This window comes from Pseudochaenichthys georgianus, chromosome 3 (assembly GCF_902827115.2).
Source record: "Pseudochaenichthys georgianus chromosome 3, fPseGeo1.2, whole genome shotgun sequence".
NCBI classification, from domain to species: Eukaryota; Metazoa; Chordata; class Actinopteri; order Perciformes; family Channichthyidae; genus Pseudochaenichthys; species Pseudochaenichthys georgianus.
This window is the reverse complement of record NC_047505.1, coordinates 7,335,401-7,351,553: the sequence shown is the minus strand read 5'-3', so window position 1 is coordinate 7,351,553 and position 16,153 is coordinate 7,335,401. Positions and strand designations below refer to the sequence as shown.

The 16,153-nt window shown below is 41.5% G+C and overlaps 2 protein-coding genes across 3 annotated transcripts; one reads left to right on the top strand and one right to left on the bottom strand.

The window, feature by feature from the left end:
• Positions 1 to 61: 61 nt before the first annotated feature.
• LOC117463154 (tumor protein p53-inducible nuclear protein 2) lies at positions 62 to 6,506 on the bottom strand. The gene is made up of 5 exons (XM_034105472.1): positions 6,465 to 6,506; positions 4,936 to 5,087; positions 2,643 to 2,782; positions 2,395 to 2,539; positions 62 to 891 (listed from the first exon to the last, which is right to left on the bottom strand). The coding sequence occupies exons 3-5, from the start codon at positions 2,761 to 2,763 to the stop codon at positions 663 to 665; spliced, it is 495 nt and encodes a 164-aa protein (XP_033961363.1). The 5' UTR covers positions 2,764 to 2,782; positions 4,936 to 5,087; positions 6,465 to 6,506; the 3' UTR covers positions 62 to 662.
• Positions 6,507 to 6,970: 464 nt separating this feature from the next.
• On the top strand, positions 6,971 to 14,657 carry LOC117443837 (protein C19orf12 homolog). 2 transcript variants are annotated; one of them, XM_034079666.2, is made up of 3 exons: positions 6,971 to 7,092; positions 12,914 to 13,088; positions 13,866 to 14,657. In XM_034079666.2, the coding sequence occupies exons 2-3, from the start codon at positions 12,929 to 12,931 to the stop codon at positions 14,129 to 14,131; spliced, it is 426 nt and encodes a 141-aa protein (XP_033935557.1). In that variant the 5' UTR covers positions 6,971 to 7,092; positions 12,914 to 12,928; the 3' UTR covers positions 14,132 to 14,657. The 2 variants fall into 2 exon arrangements, with proteins under 2 accessions (XP_033935557.1, XP_071057959.1); XM_071201858.1 differs by lacking the exon at positions 6,971 to 7,092 and adding an exon at positions 7,808 to 7,994.
• Positions 14,658 to 16,153: the final 1,496 nt, after the last annotated feature.

Sequence of the window (16,153 nt, the reverse complement as noted above, 5' to 3'; positions counted from 1 at the left end):
TGTTTGTCTTGTGTCTGCTGCCACATTAAAGACCTCAGACACCGGCGTAAGAAAACAAGACTTTCATTTTTTGGTACATTTTATAAATACACTCATAGAAAAACATAATATTCGACTGTATTTACACTCGTCTAAAATGAACAATTTGTATGACATGAAAATAGTGGGCAATCAAAACCCTAACCCGGGGGTTTTCACCCGACATAGTGGCTGTACAGCTCACCGTGTCACCGTGGCCTGGTACGAGCTTTAAAACACCTGTTCCATCTCAAACTAAGGCACATGAAATAACACATTCTCACTGCATCGTAGATATTGCATTAAAAATCACTCTACGGGTTTGAAGCTTTCATATGTGAATCCTCGTTCAGTTACAACACGTTTAGAATAACACACACACACACACACACACACACACACACACACACACACACACACACACACACACACACACACACACACACATTGTTCTCAGTGGTTTCAGCTGCAGTGCAGTTTGCTGATAATGACATTTAAATCAACTGCACAGGAAGTGTTGAATCTGATGGTGCTTTATGCTAAGGTGAAACAGTGGTTTGAAAACCTGAGTAAGTCAGAGTCAAGGCACTGTGCTGCACATCTGGGCTGTGGTGGGGGCACCTTGAAGCCCCTCCCCTTCCTGTTTAGTTGCTGCAGAGGCGCTGGCAGGGCTGCTTGAAGTGTCCGTAGCGCCTCTCTGCGGGGGAGAAGCGCATCTTGGCGAGGTTCTGCCTGTGGAGGCCTCCGCGGCTCAGCCTCTTCCTCTCAGCCTGGGCGCCGGCCCTCTGCACAGCCAGCAGCTGGAGGTGGCCGGGCAGAGGGAGCCCCCAGGCAGCCAGGCGCCAGGAGATGTGCCGCCTCACCACCGCCGGCCTGCACACACACAGGGAGGGTTAGAGCGTAGTAGCAGGTAGGTTCACTGATGGGATACTAAGACGCACCACGGAGCGTTCCTCCTGCCTGTGGCCAGCAGACTGTTTCGCTTCAATAGACGGGCACTGAACCTAAAGCTCTCTTTAACTGCAATCCAGTGTTCATATCTTATCCATACTAATACAACACTGTTTATAATAGTTTAATAGTATAATAGTTTAGAATAGTAATTAAGTAAGTAATTTACCCAATTATAGTTTTGAAACACTTGTTCTTAAGTATTTCCATTGTGTGGTACTTTAAACTTCTTTTCACTAGTAGTACAAATGTTACCTTTTATTTCACTAAATATTTGTCATCGCTTTAAGTATCTTATTTAAGATTTGATGTTAAACTAGAACATCTTGCGGTTGTATGCCACCTGTAACCAGTCAAGTTGCAGTTTACAAGCATCTCTGCGACGTCATCTGCATACTGTTAGACTTTGGTGGGAAAAGGTTCAGTTTGAGTGACGTTGAGCTTCTTCACTTAGTCAGCGTGGATGTTTGGGGAGAAATGCGAAAAAATCCCTAAAATGGTTCTTGAGCTCGAGCCTTCACAGGAATGTTACGTTATCCAGCATCCTAATAAGCATCAACATCGATATAGAGTGGCAGTGGCGCGTCCTAAAACCCGGAAGTCAGGCAGCATGGGTTCCTTCGCCCAGACGCAACGGATCCCTCCATAGGGTGTAGGAAGAGAGCTGGAAATCAGGTCAGTGGTTGAGACACGTTGAAGAGACGGATCACGTTTTGTTCAGCCGGATCATCTCCACATGTCTACCCTGCTTTTATCATTTTAGAATCATAAATCTATCGATTAGATTTATAATTATAAAAGTAGTAATACAATGGCCTGATTTCCAGCTCTCTTCCTAAACCCTATGGAGGAATTGCATTGCTCTTCTGGTGAAGGAACCCATGTGCAGCATACTTCCGGGGGTTAGGACGCATCACTGTGCCCTCTATTGAGTCCATGAAGGGTTGCACACTTATACTTTGATTTGGTTAATAGTTCTGTATCGACTAACTACAACAGAAAACCATACCTCAAAGATGATCAGCATAATCAATAATAATATATACTAATATTACAATGAATGCAATACACAATGACTACGTTATAGTTAAAGTACATTTGATGGATATCTTTGAACTTATAATGGAGTATTTTGACAGTGCAGTACTTACACTGATGAAATCAAGCCGCAGAATGCTCCTTCTACCACGACACATACACCTTAAGGTCGTTACTTCACCAGATGCGGCTCATTAACCTTCTGTAAGTGACTAACCCAAGTGAAGGAGCTCTTGAAACGGGGTACACATTGTTAGCCTCTGTAATCCAGCCTTGATTCTTCAAATGGAAACACAGCCCACTTTGGGGCTTTCACAGGTTTCAGTGAGAGATGACATCCAGGCGTGGTGACTAATAAATACATCAATGCATCTGAATGAAGACTACCTGGAGGTGTCCTCTTCCTCTTCGTCAGAGCCAACCTCCTCCTCTCCGCTCATCGTGCATCTCATTTGGTACACGGACATGCTGGGGTGCTCGATCAGCAGGTTCTCCAGGGGGCCCGCCGGGGGGGCCGACAGGGGCTCGTTCTCTGCAATGAGGACATCTTCTCTTTACATCCCAGAACACACTGCACCCAAGCTGAGTGGACGATGTAGAAGTGGATACCAGACTCTGAAGGGTTCATTTGTTACCTGGCAGATCAACGATGATCCATCCTCCCTCCTCACTCTCCATCAGCTCCTCATAAGAGTCCGCTGCCTCCAAATCCTCCCCAGCGTTCCAGAGCAGCTGAGAGAGAAGCTTTCCGAACATCTTCAGACCCAGGTGCTTTCTGGGAATGAGCAATAGTGAGAATATCAAGCAATGCACAACACACACTTTTTGGAAGGGTTTTGGCAGCTGGACGACTCCATACTTTGGATGTGATCGTGGGTTCTGAGTTCACAATCCTCAATCAGAATTAAATTAAATAAAACATTACAAATATATATCAAAAATGGCAATAGAAATACAACACAAAGCAGAGGTTTTTATTAACCTATGAAGTTATAGCAGAAGGTCCACTTAAAAAATAGAATACAAATATGTATTTAGGGACAAGATGTTAAGAATTAGCCCATTTGAATGAAGGAATACAAAACAATAAATAACTATTTGTATATGAATTACTCACTCAAAGGTTCCTGGACAAAAAAGGTCTAAATAAATGTCTGTATGGTGAACGGAAAAAAAGAAACAATGTTTATGTCTTTAATGATACAGCTACACCATATCAAAGTATCTCATGTTTGTGAACTATTTGTTTCTGGGTTCTTTGTTCTCATGCAAGAATAATTCAAGGTAAAACAGCGAGGGTAATTGATATACAAATTGTGATTTTGTGGGTGAAGTATTCCTTTAATGCTCTTCCACCTGAACCTCCTCTCTGCCTGGATATGTGTCCACATGAGCAGGGGGCTCCGCGGCCCGGTGAGGCTGTGCTAATAAAACCCCACAGGTCTTCTCCAGTGATTACCTAACCCCTGCTCTGCATCAACAATGTTTCCATTGCGCCAACACAGGAACCTGAGCTGCTATAGGTCGCTTCATGACGCAGACTCACGAGTGTTACAGCTGAGGGAACATGAAGACGCTAGAATTTGACTGGTTTCAAAAATATGATACAATCTGCAACACTGCTTTAAACTCCTCCCATGAAGAAAAGTTGTAGGCGTGACCGAAACCCGCAGCTGGCTGACATGTTGTCCTAAACAATGAACCTGGAACATTATGGAAGTGTATTATGTACACATTACATTGCATTTAGCTGACGCTTCTATCCAAAGCGACGTACAAAAAGTGCGTTCGACCAACAAAATACAGACTTGAAGAAAACAGAATCATATAAATACATTATAGTACACATAGAGCAAAAACATTTCAAGTGCTACTCAACTGGCTTTAGATAAGCCAGTCCTTTATTAGTATATAAGTGCTTTGTTAATAGTTCTACACTGCATGTTTGTTTATAAGTCCCCTGTCCTTCTTAGGCAACATAAATAAGGCTTATTAAATAAGGAAAATAATAACAATACATTTGATTTAAAAAGCGCTTTTCAAGTATACTCAAAAAAACAGTACGTAAAATAAAAAAACCGTTTGAGTTTCTCCTGTTTTACATTAGTTCTAGTGTTATGTGAAAGATATATACACTGCATGTTTGTTAATAAAGTCCCCTGGTGGAGGACGCCATGTTCTTCTTAGGGAAGATAAATCATGCTTATTAAATTACAAATAATAATACATTTTAATTAAAAATATGTTTTTAAGGTAGGCCTACTCAAAGACACTCTTCATATACGGGCTACAATTCATGAAATATAATTAAAAACACACTTAACATTATTATTTGAGCAAATAATGAGCAAAAGTTGTCAAAGTATTATATTACTATGATATCATCCTATTTATCCAATGCAGAATGTTAAATGTAGGTCCAATATTTACTTATGACAGCTGATCGCATAAAATGCCGACATCAACATTTCCTTATCTGTTGAAAGTATAATCACAGGAATATATCAAATGTATACTGGCTACAATACACCATTATATCACAAGTACATGTCTGCTATAATCGTTCAAGACAAACATAGTTCCATAAACAGACCCGGTGTTTACCCGTGTCAGTGTCCGGATGCCTTCCTTCAGTGTTTGCCGGAGTCACCAGACCCCTCCCTATAAACACACACATAATCCCTGTCTGGCCGGTAACCTGATATCTACAGGACGAACAGCTGATTGCACGTCGACGCACTTTTATTTATCATAATAATATCATTGGGTGGATTTGTAGAGGTGGAAATTAAACGATAACATGCATTACAAACCAAATACATATCACTGCCCAGAGGATTGCACTTAGAACAAAAGACAAATGACATCCAAACATTAAAACAGGCCAGTATTTTACCGTGCTGCATAGATATCTACATCATGACTCACCTGATTGAATAAAATAAATTGTTTTCCTCGGGTGTGGCCGTTATACCCAAATGATCCTTCTGTGTTGCTTGTTCTTCAGAGATTGTTTTGATCTCAAAGTTGTTTTTCGGAGAGTCCTCCCTGTGTCCTGAAACGTCCCCAAGCCACGCCCTCTGAGGCGGGACAGTTGTACGTCAGTCACTGCGTCACATGTCCACAAAACAACACACTGATGTGACAACAAGTTATGTGGACTGAAATATTACGTTTTGTCTTTCATATTTATCCACATTGGCGTTTACACAGTCCTCAAGCTATCAGAAGGGAACAGTAGTGATGGTGAGATGAAGCCTTATGAAGCTTTGAAGCTTTCCAGCCAATTGGGTCGCAAAAGGGTTCATCTCATGAGGCTTCATCATGGGCTTCATTTGAACACAAACCCCCTGAGTGTGTAAAACAGGCAGATTGGACATCTCAACAGTGTGCTCTATCTATCTCATACCGAGTTCCAATTGAGTAAAGCCTTAGAATAACTCTAAACAAAGAACATTAAATCATATTTTCATGTTAACAATATTGTATTTATTCCAGTTTAATGATTGTGATTGAAAAGCCTAAGGAGGCTGGTAAACATTGCAAAGAGGGATTTGTATTCCTTACTAATATTCATAAACGTAACCATGTTGTAGCCGGAGAAAGGCTAAACCATATCAAAGAATACATTTATTAACTACATTATCTCATTTAGCTGTAGCTTTTATAAACAACAACACGTATTGTTCAGTCGTTGAACTAGGGACCCTGCGGTCATGAGTCAACTGCTTTCCAGCTGAGCCACAGCACACACACTAAAGCTCCTTGAAAACACTGCAACATATGTATTCCTGTATTTATTTATTCGTGTTTTTATTCCTACATTTATTTATGCTTGTATCTATTTATACTTATGACATGTTCCGACCGCTATATAAGTGAGGGTCTGAGCTCTCTTGATTCTATCGTGTCACCGGCCCGGGTACAGGAGGGGTAATGTGATTCTTATTATACATCCATGGGTATTATGAGCGTTGTGGTTCAACGGTTCAACCGATCTGAATCGCTTCGTGAAGCAGTCACGTGGTATCGACAGGCAGCGAGGCTTCGTTTGTCATCGATGACGTTACTGGCCCAAAACGATACAAGCCTCGGTACATGCTTCACAAAATGCTTCAGGGATTACTCGACACACGCTCCGAAGCCTCGGCGCAATACGTAACATCACTAGGGAACAGTAAATGAGTTTGCAAACAACATAATGTACGAAAAAAGTCCTCGTTATGCTGTAAAAATAAGGCCCGTGCTGGCGTGCTCTGCTGTTACAGCCATCCCCACTCGTGCTAACTTTAGGCAGCAGCTGCACGTGAAAAGCAAAACAAGAATATTATTCTGTGACAACTGGTTAAAATGGCGAACGTAACGGACAGACTAGCTGTGAAGTACCAGAGTTAATTTATCTTGTAGAGTTTTGGAGATAGGTCTGGCTATGCAATCCTGAAGGCTAGATTATTTACTTGTTCAAGTTTTGGTGAGACGCTGTCCTCCTTATGTTCAAGACTTTTCAAGATAGTTCCCACACTAATCACCACTCCAATGTTTTGTTTAGTGCGCATGTGCAAGATGTTGTTATTTTAAATCAAGCTGTTTTTACCTTTATATATACAGTAGGCCTATATGTTTTTTTACCGAAGTGACGTCTAAAGTTAAAGAAGAAAACACTCCGACAGAGACTTGGTGAGGACAGAATGCCAGCAGCTATAAAGTTTTAATGGCATTTGGGTTTTGATTCCCATATATCTCCAAATAAAAAAATAGATGAACCCAGTCCGAGCTGAACAATTAAAGTGTTGACTTTCCTTTTTTAACTAATTTAGACTTGAGTGAGCAAGGAAGTACTCTATCATTATAGACACAACATGTTTCAAGTTTCAGCGATATATATTAATTATTTATAGAGTTACAGCAAATACACGGTTGAAAATATCTGTCTTGTCTCGATTAGCTGTTATTTACTCTCTGATTGGCTGAAAGCAGGAAGTGGATCGCCGAGAGTATGCGCCGAGTCCGACTGCACACGAAGAGTAAAAACTTCTACTTCTAACCTTCTAACCCAGCGTGTATTTATCCGGGACAGGACTGAAGGTAAATTTAGAACAATTAGATCATTATTGATACAAAGTTGATGACAGCTGTGTTCTATCTATTTTCTGTGCTTTATAAGAATCAGAAATGAATCCCTAGGTCTTTGGACTTGTTCGGTTTTAAAATAGAAACGAAACGCGGGCTTGTGTTGTACTGGTATTAAACAGTTTCTGATCTAATCTACTGCCTTTCTATATGTTAAGAAAACAACTTAATAGCGTATTGCTTATTGTGCGCACTTTTTAAAAAATTAAGTCAGTTTATAGAACTAATTCATAGCAGTGAACTCGGCTAACAAACACTTCAATAACAAACCCCTAACAAGCCAAACTCCAGTCAGAAAGCGGGTTGTTTTAAATGAATAATGGATATTAATACCAGGCCTTTAAGGGCACGCGGCCTACAGCTCGTGATATTTTACAAATGTTCAGTATACGTTTGCAGTTGTTCCCATACTGTTAAAGTTAATTAACTACTCAAAGTAATAGATGATTAAGTTAAGTACTACCCTACATAAATGTAACACAATGTCAGATTGATTTAAAAATCATATGATTTTGGGAGTCAGTTGTAAAATGCATGGACATATTTATATACGTTATTTAATTATTCAAGTGTTGTTATTTTATAATGTTGAGGCTAATTTGGATTTTAAATTAAAAGTGAAACCAAATTTATTCTGACGTGCCTTTGCTTTGTTCTTCCTTTGTCACCTTTTCCAGTTCGAGAGACGAATACAATATCTGTCTACTTTCACTCTGAGAGATCCTGACTTTAAGTCATAGCATCTAGATCAGGGGTGCCCAACCTTTTTTGAACCGAGAGCTACTTTTAAAGTTGCCAGTCTGCCGAGATCTACCAGTCCAAATAGAGAGGCGTAGCCATTACTGACAGCCTACCAGGTAAATACACACTTCTACTTGTATAAAACTGACCTTTGTACGATTAATACTTCATAAAATACTGCAGATCCTTTATCTTTCCTCTTTCTAATCTACACACATACAAGTATTTAACTGAAGTTACACAACAGTGTTGTTGATACAGAGTTGGAGTGTATTCACACGTCACTACAGTGGGTAATGTTTTCAAGAAACATTGAACAGTGCTGCCACATATGACACAGGAAAAAATAAAATACTCTGAACCCTTTCTTTGACATTATATACAAATAGTGTTGCTACAAAAGTATAAATTAGGCTTACTAATAAGACAACTCAGATCTGAAGCTACTCAGGAATCTGCTGCCAAAGTGCAGTAAAAAAGACAAAATTAATAGAATCAAACCCTTTTTTTGTTGCATTTTAGTAGAGTATACAAATACATGCTTTTAAAATAGGATGCAAGTAACACTAGTTTCTTAACCTGAATTGATAATAGACTATAATCAATTTAAGTTTGCATTCTTATACCATTTTGTAAGGCAAGGCAAGGCAAGGCAAGTTTATTTATATAGCCCCTTTCAGCACTAGGCAATTCAAGGTGCTTTACAAAAATGAAAGACATTCAGACAAAAGCATTTAAAAACAGTAAAAGATAATAAAAGAAACATTAAAAGAAAAACAAAAAATGAAAGACATTAAGAAAATGGCATTTCAAATCAGTCATTAAAAAGAAATGATAATAAAATAAACATTAAAAGATAAAAGTTACAGTGCAGTCTAAGATATGAATAGTTCAATTATTTCGGTTAATTTATTCTCAGAACCTCCCTTTGGAAATCTGAACATTTCCGTCCCGATTGTTAATTTACAATGATTGTTTTCACCATGTTATGCTCGCATGACATCCACAATCGGACCCTCAGGAGGGTGTACTAGCCCCCTACTCTGCTTTGCGTTCCATAACAAAGTCTTTAAGTGTTACCTGAACACCCCGTGTTACCAAAACACTATTTTACAATAATTATAATGAATAAGTTCAAACAAACTCAAACTCACAGCTGATTAATAACGGTATCTAACTTGAGTTTTTATCATATCAAAAACCTGTTGAAATGCTACTGTTATTTTTATTACGCGTCGGCAGCCTCCAGGAATGCTTCTTTCACAACTTCGCCGTTTTTGAAAGACTTCATGGCCCTTTCTCATTTCTCGAACTCCCCTCCTCGACTCCCCTCCTCGACTCCTATCCTCGATACTTAGTCCCGCCCACAGGAGATGCGAGCGGAGGAGCCGAGGAGGGGAACCGAGGAGAGAGGAGGGGAAGCAGCAGGCGGTTAGAGAAATAAGAACTCCTCTCCTCTGAGCGGTCATTTTAAAGAGACGCCCATTAATGATGACAGAAGGCACAGCAGCCTCTGTCTGATGGACAGATGTGTTCATGATGACTTATATATTTACTTTGATTCATTCACAGTGCGGTATCATGAGACAATAACAGGCTACAGATGCGGACACGCACACACACATGTGTATATATTTATATAAATAAATACAATTTCAGAATCAAACAGAGCACTCTCATAACTCGTAACACTATCAGAGACTGGATATATCCCCCCCCCTCTCCCCTTTGGTCGCTACAATGAGGAAAATAAATCACGGGCCAAAAGTTGTATTTACAAGTATTACAAGTAAGCAGAGGACACCAAACCAACAGACCTGTCTGTCCGCTGCATCTACGCACACACTGTACCACACACACACTGTACCACACACACACACACACACACACACACACACACACACACACACACACACACACACACACACACACACACACACACACACACACACACACACACACACACACACACACACACACAGCTCCTAAAACAGGCTACGCCGTTGTGTATTTTATTGTGAAGCACTGAATGGTTTTAGAAAAATATCGACTCTTTGTTTGTAGATATCTACTAAACTAAAGCAAATAAAGAGAGTAGGCCTGTTCTACTGAGTGATATATATTATACACACTGCTCTGCTTTCTGCAAGGACCTCACAGCTGTTCTCTCTGTAAACATCGCGTCGCGATGAAAGCAGTTTCTAAAATAATATCCAGGGGATGCATGCAGAGCTGTCATTGGCTGAGATAAGTCCGGCCGTGCGTCACGACTCTTTGAAACATCTCTGTTCCCGGAAATGCATCCGCGAAGGAGCCGTGGAGGACCATGGAGGACCCATCAGTGTATCCTCGGTTAGAGCTACTCCAGAGTACCTCCTCGATGCTCGATGCTCGGTCCTCGACGTGCATTTAGAGAAATGGGATGTCCTTCAACATGGCGCGCTAAAATTCATTTCCGGGTCACTACCGGAGGACAGAGGAGTCGAGGAGGGGGATTTGATGAAATGAGAAAGGGCCCATGTGTTTCTCAAGAACGTGACTGACACGATAAGATGCTCTGGTAGCAGCCTTGCTCTTGTTGTTGGGCCTGGTGAAAATGGACTGCTGTGCATTCAGCTGTGCTTTCAGGCCCCTCCCCTTTTGGAGCGTAGGGCAGAATTAGGAGGGAATTCCCTCTCGTAGCGTTTGTGCACTGTTTTGAAATGCCGCTCCTAAAAGACCCTTCTTCGATAAAGCCACGCTCACATTGCAGATGAGACAGATGGACTTTGAATTGGAATAGATACAAAAATAACCATCCTCCCACTCGGAGTGAAAATGATATATGTTTTGCTTCTGCCATAATTGCGGTCTTGTGTGTGTGCGGACTGTCACTCCTGGGGCCTGTACTACGAAGCTGGTTCAACCTAACCTGGATATGTTTGAGTTAGCCGGTTGGCCTAATCCATAACATACGCGCTCTCGCTAAACTGTACTACGACGCTGGTTATCAAGTGGATCGCTCAAGCCAGCCGTGTCCTATCTAGTTAGGTGCGCGTTCACATGAAAGGGGTGGTATCTGGAGCATTCGACCAATCACAAACATGGAGAAAGAAGCGCACTGACAGCGCAGCGTCATACTTCCTGAATGAAAAGTGAACTTTAATACTAGTCAAAAATGAAGAAGTTAAACTTTAAACATCCATGACTCAAACACTTTATCCAGGATCAAAGCCACAGAGCTGCACCTGCAAGGTGAATACAGCTGGTAACAGAACAAGTGTTTGAATGCGTACATTAACAGGTTTATGATATCACTGCCCGTCTAAAACACGATCTGACTTCAATTACATTTGTCTCGAGTGTTTCGTCAACTTAATGTGTTGCTTAAAATAATCCTTCTGCATACAGTATGTGACACTGTGAGTGTTGCACGGCCAGATACGGCTCAGCTGACTCAGATAAGGAGAGATATGATACATTATGAAGTGATATGCCGCGGACTGTACTTAATGTACTCTGATCCGGTTACTTATGTTGTGGCAGATATTTAAGTAAGCTTTCTTAACGCTAATGTTATAATAGTCAGATTGCTCTGAAGATGGAGGTGATATTCTATGAATGTTCACGTTCACACAGTCGGTGATTTTTGCCGGCCGTCTTTCCTGCATCGGCAGCTTTTCTGTATTTCCTTTCTCCTGTAATATGACTTGATCGCTTTAAACTCCGCACACTGAGCTCTGATTGGTCAGCAGGCAGTGCTTTCACTGAGTTGAGCTCTTAGCCTGCAACCTAACCTGGTCCCGACCAGGTTAGCCGCTAAGCATAAGTTACCATGGAGATCTAGCCTGCTAAAAAGAGAACCAGCTTCGTAGGACCGGAAAGCCGGAGTTTCCCCTGAATTTAGCTGCTAAGCGAAAATCCTGCTTCGTGGTATACCCCCCTGGTGTTGACACGGACAACGTTAGCGAACTAGTGCACTGCCCACTGCCCACCAGCCACGCCCCGACACATGGGGTCACGCCGGCCAATCACAAAGCTTTGATGCGTTCAAGTGCATTATTCTGGCACAGGAAGATTATGTTATAGGACATTAACGATAAAACAGAATATTGTTGTTCTATTTTTAGACACATCTCGCGATCGACTGGGACTGGTTGGGCACCCCTGCTCTACAGGGATCTAAAAGTGCACTGTGTGTTAGCCTAACGGAGAGGGTCTGTCTTCTTTATCTGAAAGCATATTCTTCAATACAATGAGATTTTAAAATCTTGGAGTCATAATGGCAAGCTTGGAATTACAGTAATGTAATGTGCTAAAAATGGCTATGTCTAATGCTGAATTACAAACTGGCGAGCTGTGTAAAGCCGTGTTTAGTGGTTTGTTTAATTGCACATTTCTCACTATAGTTTGCACCACTGAACTGAAGGTCAATGTGGAAAGGTTTTGTTCAAGGCTTAGTAAAGGGCTTTTTGTCAAAATCTATCATGACATAATGATTGCAAAATAACACACTTTATTTGAAGTACAAATAAATACATGGAAGTTTCATTGCAGGTTGTACTGAAAGGGCTCTTGTTATTGTTCCTGCGGCTAAATGTCATGAACTGATATGCCTGTTTCACCTGATTCACTTTATAGTCATGGCATTCAACATGGTTAGTTATGCTACTTCCTTGCCTGAGGACATCTCCATGTGACAATAAGAGTCTGTAGAGAATGTGAAACAATAACATATCTGTTTGAAGATACCATTTCTTCGTGATTCAATTCAAATGGGATTTGAACTTTTTCTTCAAACAACTGGATTAGGTTTGGTAAATGCTAAACCTGTTTAATCTGTGTGAATAGTCCACGTGAAGAATCTGCTTCAACTGAAGGGTAAAGGCGTGTGTGTGTGTGTGTGTGTGTGTGTGTGTGTGTGTGTGTGTGTGTGTGTGTGTGTGTGTGTGTGTGTGTGTGTGTGTGTGTGTGTGTGTGTGTGTGTGTGTGTGTGTGTGTGTGTGTGTGTGTGTGAGACGATCCCTCAGTATAGTTGACTGTCCTCTCTGTTCAGTGTCTAAGCGCAGGGATGGCTCCACGGATCGATGATGTCATGCGTCTGTGCTGTGAAATATCTGCCCACGATAAGATCAAAGCGGCAGTGAAAAACTCCACCAAAGGAGCGCTGGCGGCCGGAGGAGTTGCGTTTGTAGGCGGGCTGCTCGCTGGACCTCCGGGGATCGCTGTTGGTAAGAATACAAAAGAAATGACCGTCTGTGAAACTGCCCTGTCTCTGAGGGAAACAGTGCGTCTGCCTGATCAGAGGGGACACATGCAGCCCACCCTGCCAGGGGGCTTCACGATTGTGAGATTAGTGGGTTCCTTACATGGATGAGTTTTCAGAAAGGGGTTTAAGGGCACAGGCCGTGGTCCCAAGGTGTCAGGGGCCCCCCAGGTGTCAGGGGCCCCCCAGTGTACAAACAATAGACTGTGCATCACAAGAAAGCACATCAACAGCAAAGAGAATCTCAAAGACCAAAGAAAGGAGATACACATCCAACAGAAAAACCCATTCTCAGCACAAAATGACAACAAGACACAACTTAACCACGAAAATAATACAAAAGTTACACAGAACAACTACAAGTGACACACAAGTGCTATAAAGAGACACACAATGACCACGAAGAGATACTAAAGCACGACAAGAGAGAAAATGGCAATTAAAAGTCACAAAGATACATGAAAGCAACACTAAGAGACTTTACAGACACAACATGACTCCAAAGAGACTCAAACGTACAACAAGGAGATGCACAAGGACTACAGGGAGAAAGGAAATAACTACAAAGACACAAAGTAACTTCAGAAACACAGAGTGACTTAAAAGAGATACAAAGCACTCGAAAGCAACACAAAAGTACTTCTCTTCTATAAGTTCTCTGTTGACTCCATCTGCATCATGCCTCCAGCTATTGACGGCCCTTGTGATGTATTGACCACCCCCTCCCCTCTGTGTGTGGCAGGTGGAGCAGTCGGGGGGCTGCTGGGCAGCTGGCTGACCAGCGGTCAGTTCCGGCCCCTGCCTCAGATCCTGATGGAGTTGCCCGCCGCCCAGAGACAGAAGCTCTACGATGACATCGTGTCCGTCCTGGACAACATGGACTGGATGGATGCGGCCCAGCTCGTTTCCTTGGTGATGGGCAACGTGACTCTGCAGCAACAGGTCACCGCGGCGCTGCTGAACTACGTCACTAAGGAGCTCAGAGCGGAGGTGCGCTATAAGGACTGAGTCCTGCTCCACCTGGACTCACAGGACCACGACCAGAGACCTTTCCATATTTTTGTACTTGGCAACATTTGAATCCTGGAGGTTTCACTGCCATGACCGTGCCAAATGAAGCAGTTAGTGTGGCTATCCACACAACAACAACAATGTCCTACTTACAATTTGGAGGCAAATATAAGCTTCCTGATTGGATGTCCACCTCTATAATTATAATCCAGTATATATCATTCTGCATAATGAGTACTTTTGATGATGAAAGTATATTTGAATATCAATGCTTTACGAGCGCAAAGAAAAGTTCTGAGTGCTTCCTCTACTTCTGCCTAACAAGAACACATCATTGTTCAGTCACCATGGAAACCTAATGGACGGATAGTGACATTAGCACAAATAATGTTTTTGTACGCCACAATCAAGTCTTCCTTTTTAAACGCACTCAAATACTGTGCCTGAAGAGTCATATACTCTGCATCAGGGTGTTAGTGTACCTCTGCTTAGGAATTTCAAATAAAATACACTTTGAAGCTTTTGACTGTTTCTTTGCAGATTTAAAGTTCTCCAAAAGTGAAGGCAAATTAAAAAATGTCTGCATAACAACCGCAAGAATGTTTCTGTTCAAGTTGAGTGTATGTTAGTTTAAAAAGCACTAATCTGCACTGACGGGTCTCTGAATCAAAACAATAACAAGAGTTTGGGGGTGTTATGGGATCCTAGTTTGTCTTTGTGGTCAGATTTCTTCCAGTTAGGATTCTTCACGCTTTTAGACATTCTTACTGGGAACCGAAAGCAGACGTCTCCTCTTCATAACGAGCAAAAACAGTGATTACAAGTTTGAAATAAAGCAGGTTCAAAATCCGTGTTTCTTCAATGCGGTTAGTCTGAGGCTATCGTTAGTTTCTCTGAACACTTAAGATCCAGACATCTGATCACTAGAATATTAGATCAGGTTAAAGTTTGGCGTACGCTGAATAAAAAGTCAATTCATGACAGCTCCTTTCAGGCAACAACGTCCCATGTTTAAATGTTACTGTGGCTGCGAGGGAGTATGCTCGTTTTTAAACCAGAAGGTCGTGGGTTGATTCCAGCCGTGCAGTCAACATGTCGATGTGTCCTTGTTGCTGCTGATGGCCAACGATGTGTGAATGTGTATGAAATGGCTCCATTGGACTCCTTTGGTTACTTCTTGAAAAGTGACGGCCCGTCCACACGGCGGCGTGCTTTGAAGCTTCGACGCTTCTTCCCATCACTTTGAATGGGGTGCCGTGAGTAGTAATCAGCAGCGAACCGCTTCAACGCGTGTATTTCGGTTTTATTCACGGCATTCATTTTGTTATTCTACTCCACAAATTGGGTTGTATACATTTACTATAAAACAACAATACCGTCCTGGGACCCAGCCCATTGAAAATGTCCACTCTAGTGGACATTTTGTTAACATGCATCTCCTTTTACTCTTTTGAGCTACTCTATCAATCCCTGATGTGCTGTACAGGACATCCTGGTCTTTCCAGTGATATGTCATTCATTGGTTACAACTGCATGCTGGGAAGTACCGCTTTCTTTTCATCCAAAATGGCTGGCATACCAAAAACAAAATGTTATACACTGAACAAAAATATAAATGCAACACTTTCGTTTTTGCTCCCATTTTTCATGAGATGAACTCAAAGATCTAAAACATTTTCTATATACACAAAATAACCATTTATCTCATATTGTTCACAAATCTGAAACAATCTGTGATAGTGAGCACTTCTCCTTTGCCGAGATAATCCATCCCACCTCACAGGTGTGGCATATCAAGATGCTGATTAGACAGCATGATTATTGCACAGGTGTGCCTTAGGCTGGCCACAATAAAAGGCCACTATGTTTGTATATGTACATGTATGCTGAACTGCAGGACGGAGTCCAGAACAAATGTCCTTATGGGGACAATAAAGTGTATTGTATCTATGAAGAGACTTAACAGATTTAAACAAATTTCAATTTACTGAATTTTACTAAAATACTATACTGTAGTAT

What these genes read in the sequence shown, in the direction of transcription:
- LOC117463154 (XM_034105472.1), bottom strand. Translation starts at nt 2,763, where the DNA reads ATGTTCGGAAAGCTTCTCTCTCAGCTGCTCTGGAACGCTGGGGAGGAT. An exon ending in GATCATCGTTGATCTGCCAG is followed by an intron (nt 2,540 to 2,642) that starts GTAACAAATGAA and finishes TCCTCATTGCAG; the next exon opens with AGAACGAGCCCCTGTCGGCC. An exon ending in GAGGAAGAGGACACCTCCAG is followed by an intron (nt 892 to 2,394) that starts GTAGTCTTCATT and finishes GTGTGTGTGCAG; the next exon opens with GCCGGCGGTGGTGAGGCGGC.
- LOC117443837 (XM_034079666.2), top strand. Translation starts at nt 12,929, where the DNA reads ATGGCTCCACGGATCGATGATGTCATGCGTCTGTGCTGTGAAATATCT. An exon ending in ACCTCCGGGGATCGCTGTTG is followed by an intron (nt 13,089 to 13,865) that starts GTAAGAATACAA and finishes TGTGTGTGGCAG; the next exon opens with GTGGAGCAGTCGGGGGGCTG.